Source organism: Ambystoma mexicanum, chromosome 7p, assembly GCF_040938575.1.
Source record: "Ambystoma mexicanum isolate Mex_15411 chromosome 7p, UKY_AmexF1_1, whole genome shotgun sequence".
In the NCBI taxonomy this organism is placed as follows: Eukaryota; Metazoa; Chordata; class Amphibia; order Caudata; family Ambystomatidae; genus Ambystoma; species Ambystoma mexicanum.
The window spans coordinates 602,646,331-602,673,380 of record NC_090939.1 but is presented as its reverse complement, the minus strand read 5'-3'; the positions used below and the strand labels follow the sequence as shown (position 1 = coordinate 602,673,380).

Genomic DNA, 27,050 nt, shown 5'->3' with positions numbered 1-27,050 from the left:
ATTTATATCTCTCAATAATTCGCTTGAAACTGGACTACGCTGGGGTGAACGAAAAAAAAAAATAAGGCTCGTCCTGCACATGGTCTGTAAGGGCAATGGCTAAAACTTTTGTCTGTTTCTTACATGCAGAAGACACCAGTGGGTCCAGATCTTCTTAATACTGTGCCGTGTGGCCAGACTCTGACATCAGACTCCCTACCATTGTCACCCTCTTCCTCCCCTGTGTTGTCTTAGAGCAATGCTTGCCACAGGTGTACTACAAGCTCTATCTATACCTGTGAGGGAATGTTGCATTTCCCTTACCCTGGCCTTTACTGTACTTCTTTGCCTGCGAGGGAAGGTTGCAAAGCCTGCCTCTGCCCACACTACCCCAGCTCAACTTCCGACACAAGATAAAAGTGACGAGACATCTAATACTATCCCACTTAGACTACATGAACAGACTTTGTCTCCTGTTGATGTAGTATTTGGCTGTATAACCACTAACCTCATGGCAGGGCAAGTACACCCAACGCAAAAGGGAAGCCAAACCCCTCCTAATGTAGGCAGAGTGGCAGAGCAGTCAGGCTTAACTCAAGGGAAGTGAAGTAGACTGAGACAAAGGTATATTTAGTCAACATGATTATCCTTGGAAAGTATACCACATTGGTATACTGAAAAAAGATACCGTTTTAATAGATTACACATTTGTCTCTGTTAAGTGCTTTAAGTTTTCTCTTCTGGTGTGCCTGCCTGGAACCAGTTCCAACTGGGGGGCTGGCTGTTCTGAAGCAACAGCCACCACCCAGAATTTGAATGCTGCATGGGTGCTGATTGGCTGGGTACCTGCACAAGAAGCATAGATCCTGAGGCTGAAGACAAGCTGACCCCTGCAACAGAAGAACAGATGAGCAGGAAGAGAAGAGATGTCTGCAGCTACTTCCAGATGATCGGAGATGCCCTCTGAGTAACTGCTGCTGTCTGACCTCTTCCAAGCGCCAGGAGAGCCCCAAATTGGCCTCCTCTTTCCCTTAGACTGGCGGGTCCAATCAGTCTGAAGACTACCAGCATTTCGAGCCATCACACAATGAACTGTGACCTTCACGGTCTGAAAACTGCCAATACCATGGGACCCTCCGAAGTCCCTCACCCTTTTTCCAACAAAGATTATTAATTGTTATTGAAGACTTCCTCTGGAACTTGTGAACTTTCTACAGCTTGAGCCTACCTGTATTGTCCTGCAATCTGACTCTTGAGACACTCATAACTTGATGGGAATGAACTTGTTAGGCCTCTTTGAAAATAATTTCAAGTATTTACCTGATTTTCATCCAATTTGACCTGAAACCGATATTCTGAAAAGTTATCACAAATGTTTTACTTACCTTTGAATTGCATACTGCCATTCTAAAAGTAGTATTACAAACGTAATTACTGATTGTGACTAATGCATTGGTTTTTCTAAAGTTACTTATTGTGTGTTAAAGTGCTTACCTTTCTGAAGAATGACTTACCTTCGTGGGTACATATAAAATAAACCATTATGTTTATTTACCTTTTAGTGTGTCAGTGTTTCGTTGGCCTATGTGTATACGCTTAAGTTCTTTGTACTACCTACAGCCCTTTCTACCTCCTAAAATAAGCCTAGCTGCTCAGACATTGCTATCAGCAAAACATGTGTGGTTCATGCCTATACTAAGAGTTGGAGGCCTGTGCCCCAAGTGTGAATCTTCGCAAGTCCTACAATTGATGGAATTTAGTAAAACTCCCTAACTATATAACAGCAAATGTCCATAAAAGACCCAACATACCCTTTATGGTAGGTACACTCTCTATTCATAAGCACATTACATATAGGGAAGGGGTCCAGACATTAAAATGCAGCAATAATAGTCAAACAGGATCCAAATGCCAACACCTACAAAGACACAATAATTCCAAACCTCTGGCACATAATATTTGGAAAATACAAATGTGCACCTGCGCCAATAGGGGGCAAAGACATTTCTTAAACAGCCAAAGGCCACCAACGGACAAGATCCCATTAGGTCAGATGGCACCAGGTCATTAAAGTTCAGGAGAAAATGCATAGCGTCACTTGTAAACGTTACATTAAAACACGCATTCACATTTGTGGATATGGAACACAAGTCTGTCACTGCTGCTTGACTGAATTCATTGTTTTTTAATTCCTTCTCTCGGTCTCTTATAGCTGCAAGGTACAATTCTGCAGTATGTGAAGACATTGATGGAAGTGATGCCTAAAATCTGCAGACTGCCAAGGCACGAGTATGGCTCACCAGGTATGTATTTTCTTTTACTTGTGCCTTTTCAGGTGTAGAAATCTGCACTGTACAAGACCCACCAAGCTACTGTAATTTTCCGCCTTTCCTACCCATTTCCTTGGTGTAGGCTGTGTTCCCGGTTAAGAAAGATTTCTTTTTGCAGCTTTGCCATCTACTTCAATGAGATGCCCTTTATATCTTGTAATGTTTTTGAGACAAAGACCTGATTTTTGGGAGTGAGGACTTTGCTCGCTCTTTTGGGGGCATGTTCAGTCCTTAAGGGTACCAGTATGGTGGGACCCTATCCCCCATTTAAATCTATTGTAGCCCTACTATCCCCCTTAAAATGCGTAGTGCAGGCTAATGTAGTTTCTCAATTCCTTTTGGACTAATGGTAGCTTTCCCATTGTTAAGGTCGTTTTTGTACCACTGTATGAGGATACTACAGCCACCAACCTTATGGGAAAGGCTCAAAAACCTGACAAGAAAGGTAAACCAAGTCTATTAGTAGGTAACACTGTCAGAGCGGCAAAGCTGAACTCTTGGGCAGGGGCAGTCGACACAATGATATAATTGGTCCACACGCAACTCTAGAAAATAGCTACTTTGATCTACTTAAAAATATATACTGAAAGTACACTTGTCTGATGTACTTAAAAATATTGTGTCATAGTAGACGAACAAAAAGACTGGTTTCAAGGGAGTTTATTAAAGAAAAGAAAACCTTAACTAGCCCGATGTCTATGATGAAGATTCCCTAGCTTCAAAGACAAATCACAAACGGGGGCTTGTCGAGAGGTCTCACATGCATTCTGTTCTTTGTCCAAAACCTATTCTTTCCTATGCTTGCCCTACCACTAAAACAAAACATTGTAAGTTGTCCAGAGTACGTTTTCACTATACTCTGCCTTCGTGGGGCTGGTTTCTGACCCCCACCCACTTCTGTCTGTGGTTCTCACTCTTTTTCAGGCCCATGTCTAATGCTGATTGTTAAAGTTGGGGCTCTTGAGCCTTTTCTTCCTCCTGGGAAATGTTACTCAGCACCAGTGTTCCCTCTAAGCTGTGCGCATGTGCGCTTGCCCAGCTTCCTTCTGGGTGCCGCTCAGAAGATTTTTAGCAGCGCACACAGGCAATTCTCACCTATTAAAAAATATTTAATAAGGCACAAGCCATGGCAATTAATTGAAATTTGCTTTTTTTAAAATAAGCAACTAGTCTTGATATTCTGATAATTTGCATTATATACTATGCAAGGGTGACCGTAAATGCCTAAAATCCCTAACAGCAAAATACACCAATAAAAGGTTAAACACTAATATGAAAACTGGCTCCATGAACAGAAGAATCTAACCAGGATATGCCTGCACACATTAACCAAATAATGTTCCCTCCCCACCCAGGACTCCTAAGCTTGATTCTACCACACTTTTACCTTATGACTAACTTCTGTCCCAGAACACATTAAGATAGTACCATACAACCTTGACTCTTCCTCTTAGCTCTTTGAAAGGTTAGCAGACGTGTACCTATATCCACTTGTTTTATGTTTGTTGTAATATGAATAACATTCACATGCCAGAATTTCTGTTACTCATTGTGCCTTACAAAAAGCGTCACCCACATGATACAATCGAACTACCAGCTAAAATATCGGATACTGACTGTGAGTAAGCAGGCTATCTGGATTTGTTACCTTATCTCATGCTTCCTCTTCTTTGTACGTACGTCACACAAGTGCTTTGAAGCGCCCCCCCCTTGCAAGTTAATACATTATAAAACTCAAATATTAATTTGCCCTGTAAGGATTTTGACAAGACAAATGTGATGCTCACCATCTTCTACTTTAGCATTACTAACATTACCCTATAAGTGGAGAACAACATTACAATATCATTTACTTTGCCTACAAGGGATAATGGGTATGGACTATGCCTGTGATTACTTGTCCATAGTATCGGGGCACTGGATATTCAGACAGGAGAATGCTTTTCACACAATCTGCCTTGTTTCCAAGTGTTCAGAGTTCCTTTGGGCATAGACCTTCACACATTATATGGTAGCTCGCTGTTATGCAAAAACTGTTTCACTGAGAACTGTGTAATCCTACACAATGATATAAGGGTGGAGTATGTTGCAAACAATCTTGGATGCACTGCAAAAGAATTTCATACATGCAGACTCATGACATTCTTAAAATGCACGTAATACGCTGACGCATTAAATATGCATTGCTTGCAAAGTATTTTGGGTCTGCAAATATCCCAGTGAGTGTTTGATGCTACAATCCCTCACTTTTTACAGTGCTCCATCAACTAGTATTGGAGGCTAGCAGAGGGGCCGGGGAAGATTATGGGTGGAAGAGCTCAGGTCATGACTCCTTCCAGGTGATGAACAACGCAGCAAATTTCAAAAGCCAAGTCAGACGTTTCGGCAGTACACTGAAGGAAATGTGTTGCTGATTTGCTAATGGATAGGAAATTCTAGTACCCGTCTAAACAGCACCTTCTTTTTCTTTCTATACTCAGTTGCTGAGGTCTTTTCAATATAACCATTTGTTCTGTGTTTATCGTCTCTAGCATCCCCCTGTATCATACTTAACTGATAAAGAATTACAGAAGAGGGATTCATAGTTACAGAAGAAGACACTCAATCAGTTGTATCTCCGATGAATTGATGCTATTAACTTAAAAGATATATATATTTCTGATGTTTGTTAATCTGCTTAGAATCACATGCTGTGCATAGGTCCGACATCCAGTGGTCACTGCGGAGTATTGCATTTTGTCTTTCGTAGTCGAAAAGGGGACGTCGACAAGGCGTGTCTGTAACACTATCCCTATGGTGACGTGCGTTGTACCCACAATCCCTCACGCGTCGAGGTCCCTCAGATTGTTTTTTTCCGCCCAGCTTATGGTCGCCTTACACGGAGCTCCTAGAGAGACATTGCAAAACACTTACTACGGACCTCGGTCCTTAATTTATATTTATTGTTAAAGATCCCTCCCCTCGACGTTAGCTATGAAGCTGTTTCTCCGCCGAGCAAGTTTTTGACGGAGGGGAAGAGACGGAGGAGATCCTTCGGCGCTGCCGAACACGTGGCCAGGCCTCGCCGGCCAACATACAGTAGGGAGAGTGGGGGTTCGAACTTTTATCTTCTCATCGAGAATGTCTTTCTTTCTCCCCTATCTTTCCCTTGGGGTTGTTATCACCAGTTTTTATTGCCTCAGCTATGGAGAGGACACCTTTTAAGTTTTGCCCACGCTGTAGGGGCAAATACACTTGGAAGGACAAACACAAGCTCTGTAATCGTTGCTTGCCCCTCGATCATAAAGAGGACGGCTGCGCGGCCTGTAAGCTCTTGAAACCAAGAACTCTTAAAGAACGGAAAGTTTGGAGGTGGGCGGACTACGCTATGTCGAAGTCAGTTTCCTCACCCGCCGCCGCTGTTACAGAAAGTGACGAGGAGGGTGATAACTCGACGTCCGTTACGGAAGTCATTAACCCCCAGAAGGAGCGCTTGCGCTCCTCGACGTCCGTCCCCGGCCCCGACGGGCTCGGCTCACGCCCTGCTTATGGGGATGAACACCCCGGCGACAAGGACGCACACAGACCCCATAGGCCTAAGCACACAACCCACGGCTCTTCTTCGTCGAGGACGAAGGATCCATCAGCGCCGAAGGGGATGCAGGGCACTCCGGCGTCTACCTCAGACCGTAAGGGTCTCAAGCCCCACCCGCAAACGCAGCCGCGACCAGCGATTGGGCTTTCATCTAATCCGGGCGCTACCTCAAAAACATCTGACGTAACGCTCCATAGAGCGGCCGTCGAGAAACAACGCGTAACGCAGGCAACGTCGACTCCAGAACCCTCTACTGACGAACTCGTCGTCGAGAGCCTGGCGAGAATTGTTTCCGAAGACAAACGTAAACGGACGACGAAACAGACGTCGAATACTGTACCAAAAGATATAGAAACGCCGAAAAAGCACAAGAGTAGCCAGGAACTGCCCCCTTCATCTAAGGGCACTTCTGAACTACCGGAGGGCTTTTCTGAGGGCGACGGAAACCTTTCGTCGAGGTTGTGGGAGCGTTCTAAGCGTTTGGAAGGTGAAAACACTGATTTCCCCCCTCTAGACTATTCAGGGGTTCCCCATGAGACCCTTGAAAGACTCCATTCTTGTATGGAGAAAATGGAAAGGTTTTTGGGTAGCCAAAATCCACCCACACCCAAAGGACCAAGAGAATGGACCCAGGATGACCCTAGGGTCAAGATTCCTAGGCTGTTTCCCCCTTCTACAGACGCATATGACCTCACTGAAGAGGAGCAATACCTCCAGGAAGATGAGTAATGTTTGGGTGGAGAGGAAGAACATGAGGAAGAGGGGTTTGAAGAAGACCCTTACACTAGTGCAGGAGCTTTTGAAGAAGATACAGCTACATCACAGCCCTGGCAATCCCCATCAGTGCACTCAGACCCGGTTGCCTTTCACCCTTCTCCTCCCAAGGACTCACCTATTGGAAACGCCTCCCCCATAGATGACCAGCCTTCACTTAATGCACTATTGCGCAAGGCAGCAGCGCATTTTGAAATAGAACAAGGGGAGACTCTTCCGGACATAGACTTTGTAGAAAAAGTTATTAAAGAAAAAGCCCCGGTTAGTCAGTCTATTCCGCTCCTGGCTTCTATAAGGAGAAGAATAACTCCTTCCCTTTCCAATCCGACCTTAGTCAGAGGGGTCAACCCTCGGATAGAAAAGCTCTTCAGCCCTTCGTCCTCTGACCCGTTGTACATCAGGGGACATTCTATTCCGGACTCACTTGTAGTTACTAATACAAGAAAAAGAGCAGGGGTACCACTATCCACTAGTGAGGCACCACCTGACAAAGAGGGCAAGAAGCTCTATGCACTTGGGAAGAGAATCACGACCTCCGCCGCCTTCTCAACTAGGATTGCAAATAACAATTCCCTACTGGCTAGCTACGCAGATGCACAGTGGAGCAAGCTGCGCAGCGAAGCAGAGGACGCTCCAGAACCCCTGCGTTCACGCCTGCTAGCTATAATCTCAGAGGGAACTCTTGTAAACCAGGGCATCGTAAAGAACTCCTTAGATGCCGCAGAGACGGCTGGCCGTTCCCTGGTTCAGAGAATACTTCTCAAACACCATGTCTGGCTGCGCAATTCGGGATTTAAGCCGGAAACCCAGGCTTCCCTGATGAATAAGCCCATAGAACAAACACATCTGTTTGGGAAAGCAGTTGATGAGGCCCTAGAACATGCGAAGAAAGAGTTTGATACCATCAAGACTCTTGACCAAATTTCTAGGCCATCTAACAGACGCAGCTATGGCAATAGACGCTCCTTTCGTGGCCAACGCCAGCAGCAAAGCCAACAGCAATTTTACTCTGCTACCAACTGGCCCTCTAACCAAAGCACCCAGTTCAGTCAGAGGCCAACGTCGTGGCAAAGGAAGAGGTCGCGGCTCCAGCCCCAAAGGTCCCACGCCCAATACCAACAAATGACCCGAAGATTCGGGTCCCCTCCAATGCATCACCGGTCGGGGGCCGGCTAACATCGTTTCTTTCAGCATGGGAGGGAATAACGTCAGACCGCTGGGTATTATCCACCATAGCCCACGGATACTGCATCGAATTCAACGGTCCCCTGAAATACAGACCCCCACGGAACCGACGCATGACACCGGAACACCTCACTATTCTTCTTCAAGAAGTAGAAGAGCTACTGAAAAAAGAAGCTATAGAGGCTGTCCCCCTATCTCAGGTAACAGAAGGTATTTATTCAGTGTACTTCCTTGTACCCAAAAAGGATTTAACCATGCGCCCTGTATTAGATCTGCGCCCAGCGAACAAGTTTGTCAAACCCCAAATGTTTCGTATGGTGACCTTGCAGGAAGTGATCCCACTGTTATCACAGGGGGATTACATGACAACACTAGACATGAAAGATGCATACTTTCATATTTTAATGTTGCCAGCGCACAGAAAATACCTCAGGTTCAAGATAGAGAACAAACACTACCAGTTCAGAGTACTACCCTTCGGGATAGCATCTGCACCAAGGGTATTCACGAAAGTACTGGCAGTGGCAGCGGCCCACCTGCGCAGGTTATCCATTCCGGTATACCCTTACCTCGACGACTGGCTCATAACAGGGGATTCTTACGAAACATGCTTCTCCAATACCCAAAAGACCGTAGACCTTTTGTCCCAACTGGGCTTCTCCATCAACGAAAAGAAGTCCAGCTTAGACCCCAGCCAAATCAAACAATTCCTAGGGGCTCTAATTCGAACAAAGGACGGCCTCGTCTTCCCCTCCAACGAGAGGGTCCAAAACATGCTGTTTCAGATCCCCTATTATGTGGCAGGTCGAGAGGTGACGGTACGCAAAGCAATGCACTTGCTAGGGATGATGGCGTCATGTATTTATTTGGTACCTCACGCGCGCTTGCGCCGAATGCAAGAGTGGCTTTACAGCCAGTGGTGTCAGGCCAGCGGACAATGGGACGATCTACTGGTGGTCTCGCAGGCCTTGGTTCTCTCGCTACGGTGGTGGACAAAGGAAAACCTGTTATTAGGGGAAACTTTTGCCACACCCGCAGTGGAAGCCACTCTAACCACAGACGCATCCCTTACAGGATGGGGGGCTCACCTATCCCATCAGACTGCTCACGGAGTGTGGACTCCGAGCTTAGCATCCAAGCATATAAACCTGCTGGAACTGCTAGCGGTATTCAAAGCACTGAAAGCCTTTCAGGAACACCTACAAGGAAAGACAGTGATGGTCCTCACAGACAGCACCACAGCCATGTACTACCTCAACAAGCAAGGGGGCACTCACTCTCCAGGACTGTCCAAGCTGTCCCAGAATATATGGAAGTGGGCTCTCAAACACAACATGTTCCTACTATCACAGCATGTACCAGGGGAACTCAATCTGCTAGCAGACAAACTCAGCAGAGACTTCCCACTGCCCAGAGAGTACGAATGGCAATTGCACGAAGACATCGTCTTAGACGTCTTCACGCAATGGGGATTCCCGGAAATAGACCTGTTCGCAACCCTGGAGAACTCACAATGCCAAAGTTACGCCTCCAGGTACCCCCAGAACCAGTCCAAAGGGAAAGGTCTGTCGATTCAATGATCAGGGAAATTTGTTTACGCCTTTCCCCCGACTCCCCTCCTCAACAAAGTGGTGCACAAGATGCACCAGGAGCAGGTTACCATGATACTAGTGGCCCCAATGTGGGCCCGGCAGCCATGGTTCGCTCACTTGATGGAGATGTCCCTATCTCCCCCAATGAAACTTCCCTGCCCGTACAACATGCTGTCACAAGACAAGGACAGGACACTGCATCCATGCCCTCAGACCATGAACTTAGCAGCCTGGCTCCTGAGATCATAGAATTTGGACATTTACATCTCCCACAGAGATGTATGGACGTCCTCAGGGAAGCCAGAAAACCTAATACTCGCCACTGCTATTCTAGCAAGTGGAAAAGATTTGTCATCTGGTGTAGAGGTAAGAACATCAACCCTGTTGACTGCTCTGCCACTAACATTATTCTGTACTTGACCCATTTATTGGATTCAGGTCTAGTGTTTAATTCCATTAAAGTCCACCTAGTGGCACTTTCTGCATACACCGCTTCCCAACTTAAAGTGTCGTGGTGGAAGATAGCAGTTATCAAGGCCTTCATGGAGGGGGTAAAGAGAATACACCCTCCGATAGCTAACCCAGCTCCCGGATGGGACTTAAACGTGGTACTTTCTAGACTCATGGGCACCCCTTTCGAACCCATGCACAAGGCAACTCTTAAATATCTCACTCTTAAGACTGCTTTCCTAATAGCTATCACCTCCATTAGGAGAGTAAGTGAACTACAGGCTATTTCTTTACTAGACCCCTTCGTAACAGTTCACAAGGATAAGGTGGTTCTACGCACACACCCAATGTTTGCACCAAAATTCATCCCGAAATTTCATGTAAACCAGTCTATAGAACTACCAACGTTCTTTCAAAACCCTTCCAGCTTGGGAGAAAAAAGTCTCATACACTAGATGTACGCAGAGCTGTCATGTTCTACATGGAAAGAACCAGACCACTGAGAAGGACTAATCAGTTCTTTGTCTCTGTGGCAGCAGGAAGAGAAGGAGATGCAGTTTCAAAGTCCACTATATCTAGATGGATTGTTCAATGCATCACTCTCTGTTACACTCTTGCTAAGAGAGAACTACCCTTCAAGCCAAGAGCACATTCCACTCGAGGCACTGGGGCTTCCATAGCGTTCATTGCAAATGTTCCCCTTGAGTCCATCTGCAAAGCGGCTACCTGGAGTTCTGTGCACACCTTTACAAAACACTACTGTCTAGATGCACACTCTAGCTCTGACTCCCAGGTGGGACAGGAAGTATTAAGACATCTTTTCTCTACTGTTCCTTCTCATAACCCACCGCCAACTCCGGGTACTGCTCGCTAGTCTATGCACAGCATGTGATTCTAAGCAGATTAACAAACATCAGAAGACAATGCATTACTTACCGTAAAAGCATTTCTGATGGTTGTATCTGCTTAGATTCACATGCGCCCACCCTTCCTCCCCGCTCGGATGGAAGGAACATAGACATCCTTTTCTATATTTCTCTCTTTTCTGTACTCACTCACGTCTAGAAGGCTCCATCAGGGCAGAAAAATACAAACAGAGGGACCTCGACGCGTGAGGGATTGTGGGTACAACGCACGTCACTATAGGGATAGTGTTACAGACACGCCTTGTCGACGTCCCCTTTTCGACTACGAAAAACAAAATGCAATACTCCGCAGTGACCACTGGATGTCGGACCTATGCACAGCATGTGAATCTAAGCAGATACAACCATCAGAAATGCTTTTACGGTAAGTAATGCATTGTCATATATTTCTGAGGCTTGTGGAATCTGCTTAGATCACATGCTGTGCATAGGCCGACATCTAGTGGAAGCTGCGGAGTATTAGTTTGTTTTTCGAAACTCGAAAATGGCCGTCGACACAGGGCGTGCCAGTAATACTATCCCTAGTCTGACATCCACTGTACCCAGGATCCCTCACACGTCTAGGATCCTCAGATTGTTTTTTTCCGCCATACTGGTCGGAAGCATTTTGCGGAGTCCCCTGGCCTTAGCCATATTTTTGCTAAAATTTAAAATAATAATCTATTGACATCCTTCCCCACCCCAATGTCGAACTTCGACACTCGACGCCGGCTGGAGAAGAAATCGACCGTCGGCTGCTGCACGACGGATTTGGGCCTCGGAAGGCCGCTGGCCTCGGCCCGGCAAGTAGGGAGAGTGGGGGGTGGTACATACTCTACACTCTTGGTATATAGGTACACCTTATACATTTCCTACACTTAACAGCCCGCTGCCTCAAGGTGCGTATGGAGGGTACCCCTTTTCAATTCTGCCCCAAGTGCAATCGCAAATACCCTTGGGTCGACAGGCACGCCACGTGCAATCTCTGCTTGCCGAGGGACCACCCCGAAGCGAACTGCAGAGCGTGTAGTAGGTTTAAACCTAAGACACTTAAAGACCGTTTGACGAAGCGTTGGGCCCACCACGCCTGGCAGGCGGCCATGGCAGCGGAGGGTGCCTTCAGTGATGGCAGCGACGCCATACTTTCGGACGGCGAGGGCATTACGGCGTCGAAAGACAGCCGAGCGCAGGTCCCCGACCTCGGAAGGTCGTTCGGCCGGGCAGCTATGGGGAAGACCCCCGGCGACCCAAGCGCTTCACATACTACACACACTAAACACACTAAGTCCAACCAAGACTCGACGTCGAGTTCTCGGAAAGAGGCACAGACAGAACAGTCCGATTCGTTGTCCTCTGGGCGCACTCGATCAAGATCGCCGCATGACTCCAGGCAATCATCCACTCTTGCCAAGAGTGCCTCGCTCCCTAGGCTAACAGAAGTTCGATCGTCGGAAGACGAAGACGACTTCCACACCCAGGCCGCGCTCCAGGAGTCGGAGCCCGCAGTTAAAGCCAGCGAGGCCCCACGCTCGAAGGACAGGGACACCTCTCCCGATCCTCCACACCAGGCGTCGAAAAACTCCGGAGCCACTAAGGGACAGGGAAAACATTTTTCTACGCACGGGGAGGGGGGAAAACAGCAGAAGAAACTACCTGTGCATTCTTCCACACCTGTGAAACACTCCACCCCCCCCCCCCTAAACAGACAGACAAGCCCAGGTCTGCTGATAGGTCCACAACCAGCAAAGCTACTCAAGAGAAATCCCATAGACTTGCTGAGAGAGTCATTCCCAGTTCCAAAAAATGGTCCAGTGAACACATAGATAGGGTCATGTCAAGAATGTCTTCTTTGGCTGATTTTTATGATAAAAATTCTGAACATTTCCTCTCGTATGATCCACAAGGGGCCACACCCTCAGGCTCTACTGATCCTATCCCCCCCCGAGTAAAAAGGCCCGGTTTGAAACTCCGATGAGGTCAGAACCCTTCGAGGGACAACCTTACGCAAGACCATACTCACGGTATCAAGGAGAGGCTTCCTTTTGTGAGGACCAAGAATTTGGTATGATAGAAGAGCAAACCGGGATGGGCTACTATGGGGATGATGAGGACCAGGAAGAGGATGACCCGGAAACATACAGAGTAGATTCCCCGGTAGAGAACGAAGCCCTGGTTACCGACTCCCCGGTCGATAACCAACCCCACCTAAATGAGGTTCTCGCTCGCGCAGCAGAACATTTCCACATTGACACCCACGGTGTACAGGAGGAAAGGGACTTGGCAGAAGAGTTAGTGGGAGAAAGGAGGCCTGTTGCCCAGACCATCCCTATTCTTAAATCCATTCAGCAGAGAATAGATCTGTCCCTGGTGAACCCAAACCTCACTAGAGCAGTCAATCCCAGGGTTGAAAAACTTTTCAGGGCGGCACAGTCTGACCCTCTCTATATAAGAGGACATCTGAAACCAGACTCCCTAGTTGTCACCAACACTCATAAGAGGGCTGGGACACCCTTGTCTTCGTCAGAAGCTCTTCCCGACAAGGAGAGCAAAAAACTATACGGTTTCGGCAGGAAGGTAGCCTCATCGTCCGCCTATCAAGCAAGGATTTCTAACTCCACCACCCTGTTGGCTAGCTACAACTGCCATCAGTGGGAAGAAGTCGCGGCACTCCTAGCCTCTGCTCCTGAACCGTTAAAGGGCCAATTAGCTCGGATTTCCGCAGAGGGTAGAGCCGTGTCTGGTTGCATTTTGAAAGCAACCTTCGATGCCGCGGACAACGCAGGCAGTTTGATAGCGGAGGGCACTGTTATCAAGAGACATGCGTGGTTACGGCAGTCTGGTTTTAAAGCAGAAACCCAGGCATCATTGTTGGACAAACCGGTGGAAACCGATCTGTTGTTTGGTAAGGCGGTCGAAGACGCACTTAAAAATGCAAAGGACGAATACGAGACACTCCAATCCCTTGGCCAGTTAACCAATAAACCCCCTAACCAGAGAGGGAATAGTAATTTTCGTCGCCCACGCGGCCAAAATTCCCAGAGAGGATTTAACTATTCCCAGCGGCAGGGTACACAGTGGAACAACAACCAACAGTCTACCCAGGGTTACGGCAGAGGTAATAGGAGAGGTCGTGGTAAAGGCAGAGGCAGCCCCAGCAAGGGAGGCGGCACGCCTCCACCAAAGCAGTGACGCTGAGTTCAGGGTCCCTTCTCACGCAACCCGAGTAGGGGGACGCATTTCAAACTTCACCCAGGCTTGGGAAGGGATCACATCAGACAGATGGGTGCGGTCAACAGTATCCACAGGATATTGTATAGAGCTACTGCAGCGTCCCCGGAACCATCCTCCACGACAAAGAGTACACTCCTTGGAACATCAGAAGATTCTCCTCGAGGAGATCGCCATTCTTCTACAAAAGGACGCAATAGAACTCGTCCCGGGACACCAGGTAAACAAGGGTATTTATTCAACTTACTTCCTTGTGCCAAAGAAAGACTTGACAATGAGCCCAGTATTGGACTTACGGCCTGCCAACAAGTATGTCAAGCCCCAAAAATTTTGTATGACCACGCTACAAGAGGTAATCCCCCTCCTAAAAAAGGGGATTACATGGCAACCTTGGATATTAAGATGCCTATTTTCATATTTACATGTTCCCAGCGTACAGAAAGTACTTGCGCTTCAAGGTGGACAGTCAACACTACCAATTCAAGGTACTGCCCTTCGGGATAGCTTCAGCACCAAGGGTATTCACCAAGGTACTGGCGGTGGCGGCTGCACACCTACGCAGGGAGGCAATCCCAGTGTACCCTTATCTGGACGACTGGCTCACAACAGGGGAAACCCCAGGAATTTGCAGGACAAACATTCAAAGGACTATCGACCTCCACAAGTTAGGCTTCTCAATCAACGAGAAGAAGTCAAGCCTGGTGCCAAGCACCTCAAAACAATTCCTAGGAGCAATCCTGGATACCCAAGACGGGTTGACCTTTCCTTCAGAAGAAAGAATCCGGAATATACTACTGCAAATTCTGCATTATCAGTCCGGTCAACAAATAACGGTATGCAAAGCAATGCGTTTACTGGGCATAATGGCGTCATGTATTTACCTGGTCCCCCACGTGCGCCTGCGCATGCGTCCCATGCAGGAATGGTTGGCGAAACAGTGGTCTCAGGCAAGTGGTCAGTGGGACGATCTAGTGGTCGTTTCGCCAACACTGGTACAAAACCTTCACTGGTGGACAAGAGAGAATCTCGCACAGGGGAAACCCTTTTACAATCCCGAAGTACAGGCAGTAGTCACTACATATGCATGTCTGACGGGGTGGGGAGCTCACCATCTCCACCACACAGCTCAGGGTCTCTGGTCTCACTCAGTGGCCAAGAACCACATCAACCTGCTAGAGCTTCTGGCAGTATTCAGAGCGCTTCAGGCGTTCGAGCCCCACCTACTAAACCTGTCGGTGCAAATTCGGACGGACAGCACTACAGCCATGTTCTACCTGAACAAGCAAGGAGAGACTCGCTCGCCAAATCTGTCCAAGCTTACCCAGAAAATCTGGATATGGGCACTCAGACGGAACATCTTCCTGTCATCACAACATGTTCCAGGGGAGCTCAATTCCCTAGCGGATGCTCTGAGCAGAGACTCCCTCCCAGAGGAACACGAATGGGCTCTACACAGAGGTCGTAGAAGATATCTTCTCTCAGTGGGGTTTCCCCACTATAGACCTATTCGCCACAAGCGAAAACAGACAATGCCATGATTTGCATCCAGGTTCCCCCAACCAGACTCCCAGGGGAACTCCCTGTGGATGAACTGGTCAGGGATGTTTGCGTACGCTTTTCCACCAACACCTCTCATCAGGAAAGTGGTGAACAAGATGAACAGAGAGTCGATGACGCTCGTCCTAGTTGCTCCCATGTGGGCAAGACAACCGTGGTTCCCACATCTACGCAGGATGGCGGTGTGCGAACCCATCAAACATCCAGCCTGGTACAACCTATTGTCCCAGCACCAAGGTCAAACAGTGCACCAGCAACCCAACTCAATGAACCTGGCAGCATGGCTCCTGAGGTCATAGAGTTTGGACACCTCAATTTGCCACAGAGGTGTATGGACATCCTAAAGGAATCTAGGAAACCAAACACAAGGCACTGTTACTTTGACAAGTGGAAGAGGTTCGTTATCTGGTGCCAGAGTAGACAAATCAACCCAGTTGATTGCACTCCTTCCACTATTGTTACATACATGCTCCACCTGCTAGATGCAGGATTGGTTTTTAACTCACTGAAAGTACACCTGGCAGCCCTGTCGGCTTACACCACTTCCCATAGCAAGGTTTCGTGGTGGAAAGTACCAGTAGTTAAAACCTTCATGGAAGGAGTAAAGAGACTTCACCCTCCTATTTCAAACCCACCACCAGGGTGGGACCTTAATGTGGTGCTAGCCAAGCTCATGGGCCCCCCTTCAGAAACCCATGCATAAGAGCAGTCTCAAACACCTGACTTATAAAACGGCCTTCTTAGTAGCTATTACTTCTATAAGAAGGGTCAGTGAAATTCAGGCTCTGTCAGTGCAGGATCCCTTCTTTACTGTCCATAAAGACAAACTGGTTTTACGCACACACCCTAGGTTCTCACCTAAATTTATATCAAAATTCCATGTAAACCAGTCCATCGAGCTTCCGGCTTTCTTCCAGAACCCGCAAAGCTCGGCTGAGGTGAAACTACACACCCTAGATGTGCGTAGGGCGGTCCTCTACTATGTAAATAAAACCAGACCGCTAAGAAAAACAGATCAACTGTTTGTCTCTGTAGCTACAGGCAGAGGGGGATCGCGTCTCTAAAGGTGCCATCTCGAAGTGGATTATTAACTGTATCCAGCTGTGTTACTGACTCTCTGAAAAAACTCTGCCTTTCACGCCAAGGGCCCACTCTACTAGAGGCATTGGGGCCACTCTGGCTTTCATTGCAAATGTACCCCTTGACACCATTTGCAAAGCAGCTACTTGGAGCTCTATTCACACTTTTACTCAGCATTACTGCATTGACAACCATTCCAAGGCAGATACACAAGTGGGACAAGCGGTTCTAAGACACTTATTTGCTCATGACCCTTCTCACATCCCACCTCCTTCTTCTGGTACTGCTCGCTAATCTATGCACAGCATGTGATCTAAGCAGATTCCACAAGCCTCAGAAGGGATACATTACTCACCGTAATCGTATTTCTGATGCTTGTATCTGCTTAGATTCACATGCGACCCACCCTTCCTCCCCTCCGAGAGAAGGCGCATGATTGCTTGTAGTCTTACCTTTCTGTCTATCTGCTTGGATTATCTGTACTCACGCTACTCCTCATGCTACCTCGTGTCAGAAAAAATGCAATCTGAGGATCCTAGACGCGTGAGGGATCTTGGGTACAGTGGACGTCACACTAGGGATAGTATTACTGGCACGCCCATTTTCGAGTTTCGAAAAACAAACTGTAATACTCGCAGCTTCCACTAGATGTTGGCCTATGCACAGCATGTGAATCTAAGCAGATACAAGCATCAGAAATACGATTACGGTGAGTAATGTATCATATATATATATATATATATATATATATATATATATATATATATATATATATATATATAATGATCTTCTTCAGCAGGGCTCCATAATGAACCTCAGTAAGGCTCTAGGGTGGGCAAAACTATAGACTTTATTATGTGCCCTGTCATTTAACTCCCTATGTCAGCGGTATAAGTAGGGCTCTAATCAGATTTGTCTCCCTACTTGGAGTCAAATGATTTTTCAGGGAGTAAAAAGTAATTAGCTTGGCCAATAGGGATACTTTCTGCTTATTAAAAGATGTTCTTCCCCTTACAATTCCTGTTGATCAGGCATTAATATTTTAAGAGTTCCTGCCTATGCCATTGCTCTACTGGTCACTAATTCGGAAAAATATCAGTGGAGCTTTGTGGGTTGAAGCGACAAAATGTTCTTTGTTTCTAATTTTTGTTGGGCACATTTTCATTTTTTAGGGAGTACAAATGGATGGTGTATATGTCTCTTAGCTGTAAGGCTGGTGTTATCACTACCCAAATAACAACATAATGTGGACAGTAAGCATAGGCACAGGAATATTTGATCATCAGTTATTCTGATGCAATTATTATCCTTAGACAAATTATTAGAAGCATGTTTTCCTGGCCCTTTAATTACTTCATTAAAGTGGCACTTGAACTCCTATCGGCATGTTTCACACATTGCTTTCAATTGCCATTAATCCATCGGCAAATGTTGTATTCTGTCTGAATTTCTTGACAGCCACATCAGTTCATGACAAGAGATATTTGTGTTTTGTAATACACGAGTGATTTTCCGGTGGCATAAAATGTCTGCAAGGTACTGTGATAAAGGAAATTGGGCCAACTAGACTAGAGATGACAGCTGACTATTGTTCATATCATAATAGTTTTCTGTTTATTGTACAAATGCATATGTCATACAAAAATATACAAGGTACTGTGCCATATGTTGAAGTCTTGGACTGGTTGATGAATTTTCCGTTTAATCACACATCACATATTCTATTTTAGCCTATGTGCCTCATTACGAGTCCAGCGATAACCGAGCCGGAAAAACCAGCAGGTTACCGCCGGACGCGTATTACCATTCCGCCTCCGTGATTCCTGGAATAACCGGGGCATTATGACCCCGGTGACCCGGGAATTCCGGAGGCGCAATTCTGTAAGTCCCCCTTCCCATGGAGTCCTAGAAGACTCCATGGGGATGGGGACCATGGAAACACTGGTTCCGTCTATGATAGAGCCGGTGTTTCCATGTCCACCTGCAGGCGGGTGGTGTTAAACCCACCAGGTCAGACCAGGCGGGAGTGACACCTCCCGCCTGCAGGACTCTGAATGAGCCGGTCCGGAAAGAACGGTGGCGGCGTATTACTGCCACTGTTCTTTCCGGGCCGGCAGGGTCGTAATGAGGCCCTATGTGTTTTGAAAAAGTGTTGTAAGATTTGTCAAGATTTGCTGTGGCTGGGAAGAGGAAATTCCTTCACAAACTCTCTTCTGCAACGGGAGGTCACTAAATACGCATGCTCACGCTTACCTCATTAGTCAGTTGCAGACATGGAAAATAATGTGCGCACAACAGCAAACCAGTTCCGCACATAGAGAAAAATAATTAGAGGGAACATTGCTCAGCACCCCCATGCAAGTTGTCTTGATAGTTTAAAAAGTTCCTTTCCACTTACAAGTGGTTTGAGTATGTCAAGTTGTGCTACATGACACCCACAGAAGTCTCTGGTTCACTCTGGTCCAATTTGATAATGGTCCTTCAGGCCACTGGTTGCTGCGTTTTCTACTATCCACTGGGGTGGTATTTTCCATGTCGGCCCCTTGTTGGATTGTTGGCCTCTCAGGACATAGGATTCCTGGCTTGCTGTCACCCCCTCTTTGGATGTTTTCGATGTCAGCCCCTTGTAGGCTTCTGTGTGTCGTTTCACCCCCTTGCAGGATATTCTCAATGCTCGCCCCGCGTGCAGTATGCCCAATGTCACCCCCTGCTGAGCTGCTTCTTCTGTTTGCACCCCCTCGCAGGATATTCTTAATGTTAGACCCTTTGCATGCTATTTTCAATCTTAGCCCCTCGTGGGCTGCTGTCAATGTCAGCCCCTCATGGGGTTTGATGGTACCTCTCTACTCTCCACCTGCTTTTTCTCTGGCCGCATACTTGTGTTCCGGCGGCAGTGAGTTTCGGGGGTGAAGACTCATGCAGTGCGGTGACACCTCAACACTGATGTCCTCACAAACAGATCTTCCCCCTCAATTCCTCCTTGCCCCAGTTGACATGACTTTGCCAACAGATTTTCTGGTCACCGGCAAGCCGCTCCGACAAAGGTTGGTTGCCCCTGCCGTCAGGCAATTCTAGGCTTGCCGCCTTCTTCCTGGTCTCTGCAGCATTACGTGGGGTTGTGCTCCTGCCTCCAGGTTCTGCAAGGGACATAGTCCCTTCCCTGCATTCCGATGTAGACTACTGGGCTCCATTGACGGGCTGATGCTTTCTGTTTCTGCATAGGCCTGAGCCTTTCAGTTCCTTCTTGGAATGAGAGGGAGGATGCTACAGGTAGTGGCATCGACAGACTAGGGTCAGAAACAAAGCCTATCCCATTTGAAGGGTCCTGCATATTATGGCACGGTTCCACTGTCATATATCCTACAAACATTTGGGAGTCAAAATAGCAGGGAGGTATGGAAACACCTCTGCTTGGGGATGGAGGGGCGGGGGGGGGGGAGTTTACCCGCAGTCAGATCCCACTTACCTTCTCCCCTAGGGAGTGTTGTGCTTAGCCGGCTCGCCTCTCTAGTCCCAAAGGGGATGGCGCCCCTTGAGACAAGGGACGAATGCCCTGAATTTGTCACAATATATATTTAAATAATACATGTAATATTATCAGCTCGTTTAAGTACTGTGGTGTTTAGGAGTCTGATATGTTAGTCATTCCGACTTGTTTTTAATGAAATTAAATGAAAAAGGCCTACCTTTATTTCCCAGCCTATCTGAAGGAACTAAAGGTGCTCGACGGTCATCAGGTAGTTCCAAAGTAAAATGTCCTCAGTCCAAACCTAACTCTACCTGACCCTACCACTAATATAAACAACTCAACTCAAATGAGGCCAACAGGATTTCCTTTTTCCCCTGTACTCCTACGTCCCGTCCCCTTTCCTCCATACTGAATGGGCGTCCCTTGCTAGGGACGGGAAACAAACATTTCCAACAGAAAAAACCTTCTTCCCCTTTAAATTTAGAGGCACGCGGGGGCTCTGCCCTGGGAGCATGCGCTCCCCAGACTCCACCCACCAGCGCCACACCTCAGTCCCTTTTTCCACATCGACTGGAACGGGCCAATTTCACCAGCGCTCCTGGGTTTGGCTTCGGCCATGTAATACCACACGCTCTTCCCCGGATACTTTCTTCTGTCTTTTTGTCTTCTTTTATCAATCCAGTATCAATCAGGTACTTAGTCCTCTGGCACCACGCTCATCCCCGGCGCATGTCAACTTCAGTGGGCTTCAGCAGGTGTCCAGCCTGTGAGGGGCTCTTCCCTACGTCGGATCCCCACGCTCTTTGCCTCCGCTGCCTTGGCCCCGACCACAGCTGGGAGGGTTGTTACAGCATATCCATCAGCATCGCAGGGCAGGCTTACCCCACACCCGAGACAGAGTATGCACCAGCCCCAGCAGCTGCCCGCTACCCCTTGAACATCACCTGCCACCCCACCACCCTGCGAGGACAGGTTCTTTTGAAAAGTTCCTCACTCTCATGAGATCAACTCAGATGGGGGCTATCCTTAGGGATGTGATCAGGGACATGCTCCCTCGGGCCCCTCCGCCTGCGCCTATAGTCATTCCTCCTATGGCTCCAGCGTTGCAGGCCCCAGTGCAGCCCCTGCTGCCCATGCCGGCTCCCCCGATTCCGGCTCCCCTTCCTCCCACGATTCAGGCGGTTCCACACCAGCCTCCGCTGCAGCTTCCGGCACGGGTTTGCACACTGCAGCCCTCAGCGCTCAGCACTCCTTCACCCGCTCCGGACCAGCCGGTCGCCCAGGTGGACCACCCTGACAAGCCATCTTCAGCTAAGGCCTTCCACAAGCGGCTTGCAGGTCTCGCAGAGTACTTGGGCCTTCCTCAACCCGAGGTCGAACAACCGGAGGCAGGGGTCCTTGCAGAGGTCCTCACTCTACGCCCTGTGGCTAGAACAGGGATCCCCATGCAGAAGGACGTTGTCGCCTTGGCCAAAAAGGGGTGGCTCAAGCCCCACACGGCCCAGTCTGTCAATCGATAACCTATCGAGTATAGGTAATGGAGGGGGATCCACTCTTGCTGCCAGCACACCCTCACTCTTCGGTGATCGCTGCTGCATCACTCTACTCAAAGCCTCAGTCGTCCTAGGCCACCTCGCCTTCAGCACTGCTAGGCAAGGAGGCGTACGGGAAGCAGCTTTATTCCAACGCTTCGCTGCATCTTCGTCAATCCAACGCGGATGCCATGCTGCCAGCCGTTAACCAGAGGCTTTGGCGGGAAATTGCCGACTTCCTTCCAGAACATCCGGTGCAGAGCCAGGCACGTTTCAAGGCAGGACTGGCGGAGGGCAAATTGGTGGCGCAAGACATGGAGTCCACCGTGGCCCACATCGACACCTCTGGCCGGGCCATATGCATCGCCACGGATATCAGAAAAGCGGCCTGACTTCGGTCTACTAAATTCAACCCAGACGTCCAGGGACGCATATTGGACCTTCCATTTGAGGATGGTGACCTCTTTCACTCCACCACCGATGAGAAGCTAGATAAAAAGAAAAACAGTTCACAAACTGCAAAGTCTTTATCCTTAAGAAGGCCACACCCAAGGCGTACACCGAGTCGCATCAACGCTCCGACAAGGGGCGGGCGTTCGGCAGGTTCCGGGGCTTCCAAGAACAGAGGTCTAAACAGCCTGACCATTCTCTGAGTCAGCAGCGGTGCAAACCAAAGGGGGAAATAGGTTTTTATTCAGTCCCCCTCCTCTGCACAAGCCTCAGAGGGAAAGAAGGCATGACACGCCCCTTCGGGTCCACGTGTCTCCGTTGGGGGGCAGGTTTGCCCTTCACGCACAGTTTTGGCGTCAGAAGTTTGCAGACCCCTGGATCCTCTCCGTAGTATCCACGGGGTACCGCCTACCGATTCCTCCCTTCTCTCCCACAGATTGGGACAGCAATTCTGTTGGCAGAAATTCGGTCGCTCGTCTACAGCTAGGCAGTGGAAGAAGTCCCGGCCTCCCAGCGAGGCTTGGGTTTCTACTCCAGGATTTTCACTATACAAAAGAACCACCAGGCTGGCCTGAGAGTTGTGTTGTGTTGGGCCTCTCCACCCTCAACCTCTCCCTTCCTCTTCAAAAATTCAAGATTGCTACGCCAGCACTCATTGCGGAGACACTGTGCAGGGGAGACTGGATGTGCTCCCTGGATCTGAAGGACGCTTATCCTACACGTTCCGATTTGGCGGCCTCATTGCTCTTTTCTGCGGTTCAGGATCATGGGCTGCCATTTCCAATACAAGGTTCTACCCTGCGGCCTCAACTCAGCCCCCAGGGTATTTACCAGACTAATGAAAGCAGTGGAAGCCCTCCTCAGGGCCCAGGGCCACCACGTTTACCCGTACCTGGATGACTGGCTCGTCAAGGCGAGATCTCCGGAGGCGGTTCATCACACTTCCTCAGCCCTTATGCTCACACTTCACAAGCTGGGACTTTTAATCAACCTCAAGTCTCTCTACAGCCTACACAGAAGCAGACCTTTCTGAGCCTCATATGGGGTACAAGCTCCGAGAGAGTTTCCCCTCGGAGGACAAGATCACGGCCATCAAGGGGGCCACTACTTATCCGGGAAGTGATCTCGGCCTGGTCGTACCAGCATTTATTGGGTATTATAGCAGCTGTTCTACTGGCTGTACCCCACACAAGACTCAATATGAGGTGATTACAGCTACACTTCACATCCTCCAGGAATCCGGAGCTGGGCACCCAAGCAGAGCTTGTTAGCATTCTTCCATCTCTCCATCAGGACCTCACATGGTTGTTGAGGGACTGCAACCTGCGGACGGGCAAGTCCTTCCCGGCAGCCGACCCTGCAGGTCACCATCACCACAGATTCCTCCCTGGAAGGCTGAGGGGCCACTCTGGACAACCAGTGTCCATGGAGTCTGGACCCTTCAGGAGCAGGAGTCTCATATCAACTGGCTGGAGTTGAAGACCATCTGGCTAGCTCTCAAAGCTTTCCTTCCTCTAAATGGGGGCAAGGTCATCCTCATCCAGACAGACAACTCCAGCTGCATGTACTATGTCAACAGGCAGGACCGTACCAGGTCCCCTCCGCTGTGCAGCCTAGCTGTCAGTATATGGGAATGGGCCCTGGAGAACATCTACCTGACTGCCATCCACCTCCCGGGGGAGTCCAACCTGGAAGCGGGCTGGTTCAGCAGACTGGAAGCGAACAGTTTGGAATGGCAATTGAACGATCAGGTCCTGCCCAGGATCTTCAGCAGATGGGGGTTCTCGCAGGTGGATCCTTTTGCCTCCTGGGCCAACAAGAAGTGCCAGCGGTTTGCATTCTCGCAGGGGCAGGGCCCCGGCTCACTGGGTGACGTGTTCCAGATACAGTGGGACGGCATGACAGCGTATGCCTTCCCTCCTACTCCCCTGATCCTCAGGGTGATCTGCAAGATAAGAGAATCACGTCATCTCCGCATCATTCTGATAGCTCTGTGGTGCCTGCGAGACCGTGGACAGGTCACCCATTCACCTGCCGCTGGGCCCAGCTCATCTTCTTGCTCAGCAGGGGGGCAGGGTCATCCACCCCACTCCCCAGAAATTAGCCCTAGCAGCGTGGTTCCTGAGCAGGTCACACTGAAGCATCTGAGCCTGTCACAGGCTAACCTAGACATCATACAGGGCGCTAGGAGCAATGTACTAGGAGCGAGTACAAGAGTAAATGGACTAGGTTCTGTCACTGGGCGAAATCTAAGGAGATTGACCCCCTTACGCGCACATTGGACAATGCACTCTCCTTCTCTGCACACCATGCTGACTCAGGGGTGCAAGTGGACACATTATGCACCTATTTGGCAGCCATATGGGCCTACAGGAATTCGGAGGACAGCGTCTTCTCTTCCAACTTGGTGGTTAAACGACATCCGGCGGGCCTCACCAGGCTCTACCCGCCCATCAAGAAACCACACCCTGTTTGGGATCTCTATATAGGGTTGGGTGCCCTGGTGCACAAGTCTTTCGAACCAGTGGTGTCCACGGACATCAGACTGGTCACCATTAAAACAGCTTTGTTGGTGGGTCTCACCTCTGCTCGTAGAGTAAGCGAGATCCAGGCACTGGTGGCTTCAAAACCCTATACTACCTTTCACAAGGATAAGGTCGCCCTGAGAACGCATCCCGCGTTCCTACATAAAGTAGTATCTGCCTTCCATCTAAACGAAAAAATAGTCTTACCTACTTTTTTTGCCAATCCTAAGGACGATGCTCAAAGGGTCTTGCACTGTCTGGATGGTAGACACGCTCTGAGATTTTATCTGGACAAGACCAAGAGCTTCCGCAAGTCGGTCACTCTATTTGTCACCTTCGGCGGGTGGGGGGGGAGGGGTTTCAAGGCCCGGGTATCAGGCATCCAAGGCCTCTATAGCAAGGTGGATGGTTGCGGCCATCAAGGAGGCCTATGAGGGGCAGCACAAACCACTTCCAGCTAACATGCATGGCCACACTGTCAGAGCCAAGACCACGGCGGTCGCATTCCAGAGATGGGTGTCCGTGGCAGGTCATCAGCAGGGCGGCTACCTGGGCCACCCGTTCGGCTTTCTACAAGCACTACTGTTTGGACGCAGGCTCTAAGTCAGACAAGGCTTTCAGACGGGCGGTTCTGAGGAACTTGTTTTCTTAAGGAGGGTCACCTCTCACCCTGGGGCTACATTCAGTTGTAATCGCTCATGCAATCTTAATATTGGTAACGCGTCAATGGGCACTGAGGTGTGGTGCCAGTGGGCGGAATCAGGGGAGCGCATGCTCCCAGGGTCATGCTCCCGTGCACCTCTAACTCTAAAAATAAAGGGGGGGGGGGAGAATTTTATGGTGAAAAAGGTTCTGTCTCCTTTCCCTAGCGAGGGACGCCCATGTAGTATGGAGGAAAGGGGACTATGGACTAGGAGTACGTTAGTCACTAAAGTGAGTAACTATTAATTTCTTCTTTGATCTTCTGGTGTTTTATGTCTCTTTCACTCCATATGTTTCCTTATACAATCTTCTGGAGTAATCTCTGGATATCTGCTTGATAGCTCTCGTAGCTCTTCCCCAGTGCTCTTATCTCTTTTCTGATCTACTTATGATAATTCTCCTTGAGATACTTTCAGACAGTCTTCTCTATACTTGTAGATATTTCAGTCTTTTAACCTAGGCTTCCCTAGCTTGGACTGAACTTGATCCAATTTGATTATTCCCCTTTCTTGGGTTCTCGGTCTAGAACTGTCTCTCCGTTTATCTTGTTCACTTGTGGCTCTGCACTGATATCACGCCCTAGTTGAATGCTCTCCGGCGCAGTCACAAGCTGGACCTCCTGGCTACAGTAGAAACTTTGCAGACTCCCTTAGCAACTCCCTATCAGCCACCCTTATTCCGCACCTGCCACTCACCGTATTAGGAGGCTCTGGTTTGACGACTCCCCCCACCGCCCAATCCCATGACCCGTCCACTCATCGATAACATGGAAGCTCTTAACCTGACACAACTGATACCTCACCCCAGTCACATAGCATGACACACCATTGACACTTTATTCAGCTTAACTGACTTAATCTCCATCCTGCCCCCCCTTCCTCTAATTTGAACTGATCACTCTGTCATCTTCTCTCGCTTGACCTCCTCCCACTCGCACTCCCTGGGCCTCACCAGCCTCATCTTTCCCAACTCTCCCTCCCCTGTACCTCTCTGGAATAAGTTCATTATAAATACTAGCCTGGCAGATTACCTTCTTTGCTCCCTCCCAGCCCCTCACACTTCATTAAGGACCTCCCTCTATTGACCATTTTGACCAATGGCTCTCCAATACCCTCATCCCTTTCACACCGATGAGATCCACCTCCCAGAGATCAGGCACTAATCCCAAGTGATACACACCCTCCCTCAAATCCCTTAAAATCCCCAAGCATCACCTGGAGCGCATTTTGGAGGGCCAATCCCCCACCTCAAAACAGCCACTTATGCCAGACAGACCAGGGCCTATAGGATTGGAATTAGGAAAGCCAAAAGATCCTTCTATGGAAAACGAATATCCAACTTCAGTAACACTAGCAGGGCACTCCACAGGATCACCTCAGAATTCAAGACTCAGCTGTTCCACCCCCCACTCCCAAACACTCTGCAATGCCCTGTCAGACCACTTTCACAACATCGCTATTGAAAGACACTGCTTGTCCTGCTTCCTCCCTTCCTCTACCCACACTGCTGGTCCCTCTCCTCCTTCACTCCCATTTCTCATCCTGAATTCCTGAAACTACTATCCCAAAGCCCCCCCCACTTCTGGTTCCCCTTGCTTCTTCTGTTGCACGATCCATAATTAAACAGTCTCGTACTTCAGGCCTCTTTCCCCAATGCTTTCAAAACCTTCCACGTCAAGCCCCTTCTTAAACTTTCCCCGTAGGCCCCCCTCTTTCCGA

The 27,050-nt window shown here is 48.8% G+C and overlaps 1 protein-coding gene across 1 annotated transcript in view; it reads left to right on the top strand.

The window, feature by feature from the left end:
- The window catches only part of CYFIP1 (cytoplasmic FMR1 interacting protein 1), a 1,181,635-nt gene that overhangs the window by 959,646 nt on the left and 194,939 nt on the right, over window positions 1-27,050 (top strand). The window contains 1 exon segment of the mRNA XM_069636612.1: window positions 2,192-2,282. Coding sequence (XP_069492713.1) covers window positions 2,192-2,282 — 91 coding nt within the window.